The following is a 9005-nucleotide window of genomic DNA, read 5'->3' as shown; positions in this document are numbered from 1 at the left end:
ATATTACTCAGCCATAAAAAGGAACGAAATTGGGTCATTTGTTGAGACGTGGATGGATCTGGAGACAGTCATACAGAGTGAAGTAAGTCAGAAAGAGAAAAACAAATATCGTATATTAACACATATACGTGGAACCTAGAAAAATGGTACAGATGACCTGGTTTGCAGGGCAGAAACAGAGACCCAGATATAGAGAACAAACGTATGGACACCAAGAGGGGAAAGCCACAGGGGGGTGGTGGTGGTGGTGTATAAAATTCAAAAAAAAACACAAAACACATCACATTAGAAAAAATTCAAATCCACGAGAGTCCCAAAACAGAAAGGACAGAAATTTGAAGTCATATATACTTGGGCATAAGAAATCTAAGAGAGGGAGTTCCCTGGCATCCCAGTGGTTAGGACTCGGTGCTTTCACTGCCACTGGCCCAGGTTCAATCCCTGGTGGGAACTAAGATCCTGCAAGCCATGCAGCATGGCCAAAAAAAGAAAAGAGAAATCTAAGAGAATGTCATTTGCTACATGGACAGAACCTCCAGAATATGAGAGAGATTTCAAGGGGTCAATGTCTACAACTTTAACCCATGAACTTCTAATGAAGTTATACAAATTCAAGGCAAGAAGTTTTAAGTTCTTATAGTTTCTAAGTCCGCTACAATAAATACACACATGCATGCAATCATGCACACACATCCATGCAAGCCATGCAGTGGTCTGCCTAAAATAGAAATGCTTCAGCTCTTGACTGATTAGTCAGAGCTCTGTATTATCACTAGCCTGACATCGTCCACAGTGCATCTCCAGATGCTGAGAATGACTCACCTTGGCAACAAACTGCTTGTCCTTTTGGTCCAAATTAGCAGTGGGAGCCACATAGTCTCTCCATATTCTCAGCCTGCGCTCCTTGGCAAACCTGGCAACAAAGCAAGGATGCAAATCACTCAGATGGACTAGGTCAGCAATGGAATCCACCATCACCACAGGAGCAAACAGCACAGACTCCTACCCTACCTCATAGACAAAGACACCCAGCAGAAACGGCCAATCAAACCTGAACAAAGCATGACAGCCACAAGAAAAACTGTACAGCAACTGGAACTATCCAAGATGCACCCATGGCTGATAGGCTGAGGTCTGCGTGTACACTTTTCTGAGTCTGGACAGTACAAGTCCACCTCAATGATTAGCTCTTCTGGCTTATCAAGTACCTCCTGAGCAATCACTAAATGCCAGGTGCTGGAATGACGAACACAGAGCAACCGCTCTCTTAAATGGGAGGGAGAACACGCACACCTAACAAATATATTTTTTAAAAAGCACAGGCCTGCTCAATTTCCATTTGAATTATAAAAAGGCTGTCAGCAACCCAAATCCCACGTGGAACACAAGAACAAAATTGTCACTCTAGTGCAACTAATGATTATGAAAAACGGACAAAAATCCAATAGAATTTCACTGCCAAAAGGTAAAAAAAATCATGCTGGCAGAAATTTGTTTTAGAGTACTAAGCCCAGGAGACATTTTTTGAGTCAGACTAAGAGAGGGAAAGGGAATATGTGCAAAGATTTTTTTTTAATTTTATATATATATATATATATTTACACATACACATATATATATATATCAGTGAAAAACTGTCAAAGTATTTATTTAGAAATAAATGGATGGAGAGGAAAGAGACTATTAAACTAGTATTTCTGAAAACAGTATTGCAACTTTTAAAAGCAGCATGTAGTAGTTGTAAAGCATGTGAAATACTTCAATACAGATTTACCAACAATGCAAGCAAGTCTATAACACAGCATGCAAAACAATAGGCAAGTAATCATATCATTGAAATATGATTTGCATTCTTTGGTCTAAACCTGTTTTTTAATGATGAGCACTCTTAAAAACCTCTTATAGATGTTATAAAACATGCAGAAACTACTGTCACTGTAACTCACTTTCTTCAGAGAGAGGCAGGAACTTAAAGAATGCAAAAAGAACTACCAACCAAATAATAATTTAGAATAATAGACTTACAGGATTTTCTGAATAACAACAAAAAAAACTGAGCATCATGAAATAATCAGAGGTATCTGGAACACTGTGCTTGATAAGGGTATTGTATCTTTTGAATTTAATTGTGGAACATAAAAATACTAGAAAATTTGTACAATCCTTGTGTGTTTTCAATCAGTCTACCTTTGTCAGGCATGCCATATCAAATGGCCCAGATAAAAAATTCCAAGTATTTCTGCTTACAGGTACAGAAAGCTGTTAAAGAGCTAACAAAGGGGAAATAACAGTCATTTAATTCACGTTCTTGGCACATCTCTTAGCTGTGCACCTCAAAGGCAAAAATGTGAAGTTATCAAGACCGTTATAGTCTTATGACTCTGAAATAAGCCACACAGGCTTGAGTAGAATGTTGTCACTAGTGGTCCTGGCCTTCTACCTAAATGTATCCTGAGAGACAGGTGCTGGGACTTTGAGAACATCATCTCTATTCATCTACCTGCTTCATTTTCTTCCATCTGCCCCATCATGAGCATCAAGTTCACCTATATACCTGGAAACACTTTGAAACAGCCACTGATCTTGGCAATATCCAACTATCATTTGCCTGGAAATCAGTTATTGCTACATCTGCTTTAACCATGAGCCACCTAGCCAAAAACACCTCACAGCTGCATTAGCATTTATAACTGTAACATAGTGTTAGATAAATTAGGGCATCAGGCCTCACAACAACATTGGATAGTTCTGTTTGGGGACCCACCGGCTCTATCTTTCCACCATATGCCTGGCTCCAGCCTTTATGTCGGGAAGTAGTTGATAAGCTATTTCACTGTCCTCAAATAAGCTTCAAGTTTATTTCATTTCAAATGCCTAAAACCTGGAATTTAAGTGAGGGGCTTGGAAAAACAGTGTACTGAAAACACTAAAAAAGCAAGTCAGGTGAAGAATAATGTCTGAGTGAAAAATCTAGGCCCTTCGTATACAGCACTGAATTAGACAGAACCTGGAGACTTATAAGTAAGCCACTCCTCTCTGAGATCCTGGTCTCTTTTGGAATTTCCCTAATCCTTTACACTGACATGGATGGGTGAGAGAAGATCCCTAGATTTCTTCCCCTGAAGATCCCTACCAAGATCCTTGGCTGGAAGGCTTCCCCGACAGAGCTTACCTCTCAGCCGCCCTCAGCTTTTCTGCACCCCGTGTGTAAACTGCAATCGACCAATCCACACAGCGGGCAAAACCTTCCTTCAGGAGGAGCTCTGTGATGTTGCCATTCTGAAAAACGAGGCACGTGAGAAAGCAGGCATAGATTAGATTCTATTGCAAGAGAATCCGTTTCTCTAGACTTCTGACATGATTAACATTGCCACAATCTACTTTGCAGTTTTTAAAAAAAAAAAAAAAAAAAAAAAAAAGAAGAGCCATTTCTCTCATTAAGAAATCAGCCATAAGAGGGGAGATGCTGCTCTGTGACTCCTTTCAACAGCCTTGGCTTCACATCCCACAACACCCAGCACAGTAACTCTCACTTAACAGGGGTAGGATAAATGTTAGTGGCATTGAATGGAATTGACATTTCAATAGCTCTTCTTGTGGGCAGAGGATGTTAATCTTCAGTAGAGATTATACCTATTATATTTCCTTCCCTGAGATCAGCACTTACTCCCCTTTTCATAAGAGGAAAGCTGAAGAACAGGCTGAGTAAGGGATAACTTAAGTTACATTTTGCCCAGTGAACTACAATTCACATTCTACTGTGACACAGAGCCATCTGGCAGGGCTCTCTCTGGCAGACAGTTAGCACTCCAGAAGAAACAGACATGACCTTGGCACATTCCAAACCAAGCCTCCCAGCCTTCCACAACTGCCATCATGGAAGAATTCTTTAGCCAAAGAGTAACAACAGTTTATTCTATATTGGATAGAGGTTACAATAATGAAAATCTACTTAAACTTGGGTGTTAAAAACAAAGTCATTTCCCATCCAAGAATACCCCACCTACCAAAGTATACAACAGAGTAAAACTCCCAATAGTCAGAACTACAAGAACTTAAAGAACCTAGTTCCTACTCAAAAGTAGAGTTAGGCAGTAACTGGATAAGGCCTGGAACAGTTTTTCCATAGAATGGTTTCCTCTTCATAGTTCTACCAAAACCTCACATAGCTAACTTCTAGACCTGCATACAGACCTCACCATCTACAAGCTTCATCACTTCTCACTGATGTGGCAACCTCCCACCTTTCTTACTGGCAAGCTTTAGGACCAGCCCTTGGGAAAATAAGTGCTAGAGTCCTTCCTCCCCTTATAAACCCAGTACCAACTGAGATGAGTTTTCCAAAAGTACAAAGTTGCAGATTTGTCCAGTTCTATCAGGTAACTGAAAACTCCCTAGAAAAGGCCTCAAAATCAGTAGATGATAATCCTGCCAAGATATTTCAGTGGCTCATAAATACAGAGAGGAAGAAGAAAAGCAAACTACAGCTCTTCAAACCCCAAGTGGAACCCCCCACACACACATCCCACGTGGCCCAGTCTGCACAGGCACACTCACTGGATGAAGGATGGTACCCAGAATGTTCTGGTTGTGGCAGCTCTCCAGAATGATCTGGACATCTCTCTGAAGCAGTCGAGACTCGGTGAAAAATTTGGCTTCTGCGGCAAAAGGTTCTGGTGTTTCGCTGCCATCTGCTTCCCGTCGAAAAGTTGGGCACTAAAGCAAAAGTAAGGCGAGTGGGTGACGCAGCCTAATGTGAGTGCTGGGCTCGCTCAGGCCACAGGGAACCGTCCCAAAAGCACAAACCCCACAAAGCTGAGCTTGGAAAGGTCTCAAATCAGGTCTTCCACCCCTTTTTAAAGCATACTGATAAAATGCAACTAGAAATATCATCATCCCACGCTTCTTGGTAAAGCAAACAAAACTCATGTTACCATGGGGAAAATCATCTTAATTATATCAATACTTGAAAATGACCCCTTGCCAAGAAGAGATTCACCACTGCCTCGCTTTAAATCCCTGATCATTTCTTCAATCAGAATGGGTATTTTATATTGACAAGCCACACTCAACAAACTTCAGAGCCTCCCATCCCCTCCCCTCTAGGTTTCAACAATCTCAGCACAGTCCACTCCAAACAGACCCTGAGTACTTAAAAAATAAAGTCTTATTTGATCTAATTAGAACTGTCCAACCGCAAAGTTTAAAGTACTCTAGTCAATGCTAACGGCCCGTACAAGAAAGAAACAGTACATATGAAGTCCCCAGGTAGAAGAGTCTGTCACTGAATGCTTCCACAAACCCTATCACCACCCCGTAGCCCAATGTATGATCTGACCTTGATCCCTGACAGCATGACCGTGACCAGGTAGTAGTCGGGCAGGAGCAGGGCCCTGACCACACTGCCGTCCCGCACGTGCTCGATGATAGCTGCATGACAGAACAAACGCCTTGAGTCATAGCAAAAGTCGCGCCGAGGATAAACAATGCCCAATCAAACTGCCCGGAATGCAGTTCCTCTCCCCCAAGCCCCAGGAAAGCCTCCCTGCAAGAGGTGACGAAGCACCGGCACATCACGAGTGTTCACACAACAGACTCCTGCCCAAACTATTCCTGGGGGATTTGGTTCAGACCAACTTCTACGTCTTTTGGACCTTCTGGGACCTCATGGCTTATACCTAAGCAGCCTAGCTTACGGATAACAAAGCTTATCTGTGTCCTGAGTGCCTGGCAAAAAAACCCCAACAATCCAGGTTTGGTAATAATTTTATTTTACTGAGGCTGTAAGATTAATATGATCTCAAAGTAGGACCAAGATCTATACAGAATGTGTGCGTGTGTGTGTGTGTGTGTGTGTGTGTGTGTGCATGCACATGGGCACATGCATATGTGTTTAGCTATATACAGAATACACATTTCTACCTTGAAGTTTGGGGGACAGTATTTAGGTAGCCATCTTTTAGAGAAAACAGGAAGATCCCACATGTGCAAAATTACCAGCAATTTATTAGCTTGTAGCCGCAAAGGACTAACCTCAGCAAAACACATCTGATGTAACCTATATGAACTGGATTCAAGGTCCCTTCCAAAATACCAGGGTGTTGTTTTACCCTTAACAATTTCCCTTGGGTACTAAAGTAGAATTGGTTTTATTAACCTCAAGAAGCTCAAGAGCAAATAGAGAGAAATCACCCTGAGTCACATCCGTCTTTTCCCGACAGCCTCACCATTAACAGGCTTCTGGTGATGTGAGTCCACAAAGTGCCTTGGGTTCTCAATGGTATACTTGAGGTCCCGGAGAGTATGTGAACCGTTCCCCTCACTCCACATTCCTTTCTTAGCTGCTTTTGCTTGCTCCTCACATTCCCAAAGCCGGTTCTGCTCAGCACTGGGACGTGAGAAATAATAAACACATGTGGTTAGTGAATTCACAACAGAAATATCAGGCTCATCTTCGATTCTGGGTTTCTTCAGCAACTTCTCCCCTTGAAAAGACCAAAGAGTCTGTTTCACATCTGTGGCTTCAGACCCAGGCCTATAAACAGAAACCCATCATGAGTGCAACTTCTGGATTTCAGACTTATTCCCTCAAACAAAAGATTCAATCATAACAGCATTTAATGACAGTATCCAAAGAACACACGTCTCGGTACTGCCACCATCAGTGATTACGAGAGAACAAGCTGGTGGCTCAGAAGGGAGCCGCTCCAGGAGGGAGAGCTTCATTTAACCACCCCAGATTCAGGAACTAGAATCCAGGCAGAGCTCAGCAGGACACAGTGCAGGGAAAGCGACTAAGAACCACCCTTACTCCCTGTTGTCTGCAGAACAGGACTGGGGAATGCAGAACAAACACCATTACAGATAATGTCACCCCAAAACTACTTACACATTCAATAAGGCCTGCTAAGCAAAGCAAACTGAAGATGGAAGACTCCTTCATTACACAGAAAAGCAAACTACATACAAGAGCAGCCAGAAAGTCAGTAGACAGACCGGAAAAAAATCCCAAAAAACCACCCAAAACAACGAAACCCAGAAATGGCTCTGCTCTTCTCTCACTCATACGTATCTGAGCTGAAGTGAACCTGGAAAGCCTTTCCCCGATGTTAGCACCACGTTCCATCAACAGCCATCTGCAGAAACTGAAGCTCCCACCTTGATCAGTAGGGATTTTCAACAGGGACTCCTGACCTACAATTTCTCAAGCCAGAAATCCTCAGTACCGCTCTTTCCCTCCTCCCCACAAAAAACAATCATCAGCTTCAGAGATCCAAAATTGCTGCCAAAATTCTACAGGGGAAAAAAAAATGTAGCTTGAGATAGAAGCAAACATTGAAACTGAGAAAAGAAGGCTTTAAATCAAGACAACTTTGGAGAAAAAAAGGATTGGGACTCCAGGGGAGGTATCTTTGTTGAGATGGTACAATACTGCTTTGGGCTTTTTAAAAATTCTTCATTCTGGTTGCAAACTGGATTCCAAAAAACACTGCAACAGTAATCATGCCAGCAACTGTCCTTAAGATACAACTTTGGCGTGCTTCCAAAATCAGGACCTAAGACAAATGTCAGAATTCAACAAATTCCCACATGCTCACACCCCAATTATAAGCTCTAGCCAACGACTCTTTGGAGTCATAAAGGACCAAAGAAGTATATGGTGAATGACTTGACCACAAAGTCTATGAAGGCAGGAAGGAGGCAAACTGTACATTTTGGCCTTTGTTCCTCCCCATAATGGGTACAGTTCATGCAAAGATTTATCTAAAGCTTCTTCTACAGCTACAGTCATAATACAACAAGGATTTAATGATTTAAACAGCAACTGTAGGGAGTTCCCTGGCAGTCCAGTGGTTAGGACTCCTCACTGCCACGGACCCAGGTTCAATCCCTGGTCAGGAAACTAAGATCCCACAAGCCACGTGGTACAGTCAAAAACCAGAAAAATAAAAAATTTTTTAAAAAGCCAGGATTGGTTCAAGATGGCGGAGTAGAAGGACATATTCTCACTGTGTCTAGTGAGAGCACCGAAAGCACAACTAACTGCTGAACAATCCTCAACAGGAAGACGCTGGAACTCACCAAAAAAGATACCCCACATCCAAAAACAAAGGAGAAGCCACAATGAGACGGTAGGAGGGGTGCAATCACAAAAAAATCAAATCCCATAACTGCTGGGTGAGTGACTCACAAACTGGAGAACACTTATACCACGGAAGTCTACCCACTGGTGTGAAGGCTCTGAGCCCCACGTCAGACTTCCCAACCTGGGGGTGCAGCAACGGGAGGAGGAATTCCTAGAGAATCAGACTTTGAAGGCTAGCAGGATTTGACTGCAGGATGTCAAGAGGACTGGGGGAAACAGACCCCACTCTTAGAGGGCACACACAAGGTAGTGTGTGCATCAGGACCCCGGGGAAGGAGCAGTGACCCCACAGGATACTGAACCAGACCTACCTGCTAGTGTTGGAGGGTCTCCTGCAGAGGCAGAGGGGTGGCTATGTCTCACCATGAGGACAAGGTCACTGGCAGCAGAAGTTCTGGGAAGTACTCCTTGGCGTGAGCCCTTCCAGAGTCCGCCATTAACCCCACCAAAGAGCCCGGGTAAGCTCTAGTGTTGGGTCACCTCAGGCCAAACAACCAACAGGGAGGGAACCCAGTCCCACCCATCAGCAGACAAGGAGATTAAAGTTTTACTGAGCTCTGCCCACCAGAGCAACAACCAGCTCTACCCACCACCAGTCCCTCCCATCAGGAAACTTGCACAAGCCTCTGAGATAGCCTCATCCACTAGAGGACAGACAGCAGAAGCAAGAACTACAATCCTGCAGCCTGTGGAACAAAAACCGCATTCACAGAAAAATAGACAAGATGAAAAGGCAGAGGGCTATGTACCACATGAAGGAACAAGATAAAACCCCAGAAAAACAACTAAATGAAGTGGAGATAGGCAACCTTCCAGAAAAAGAATTCAGAATAATGATAGTGAAGATGATCCAGGACCT

The 9005-nt window shown here is 43.1% G+C and overlaps 1 protein-coding gene across 1 annotated transcript in view; it reads right to left on the bottom strand.

Annotated features, from left to right (window-relative positions):
- SND1 (staphylococcal nuclease and tudor domain containing 1) overlaps positions 1–9005 on the bottom strand; it is a 321421-nt gene that overhangs the window by 258098 nt on the left and 54318 nt on the right. The window contains exons 5-9 of the mRNA XM_028489790.2: positions 6228–6388; positions 5339–5430; positions 4558–4716; positions 3173–3279; positions 823–913 (exon numbers count right to left, since the gene is read on the bottom strand). Coding sequence (XP_028345591.1) covers positions 823–913; positions 3173–3279; positions 4558–4716; positions 5339–5430; positions 6228–6388 — 610 coding nt within the window. The remainder of the gene's footprint in view (positions 1–822; positions 914–3172; positions 3280–4557; positions 4717–5338; positions 5431–6227; positions 6389–9005) is intronic.

This window comes from Physeter macrocephalus, chromosome 5 (genome assembly GCF_002837175.3).
Source record: "Physeter macrocephalus isolate SW-GA chromosome 5, ASM283717v5, whole genome shotgun sequence".
Taxonomy (NCBI): Eukaryota; Metazoa; Chordata; class Mammalia; order Artiodactyla; family Physeteridae; genus Physeter; species Physeter macrocephalus.
The sequence above is the reverse complement of the archived record's forward strand: the minus strand, read 5'-3'. Positions and strand labels throughout refer to the sequence as shown.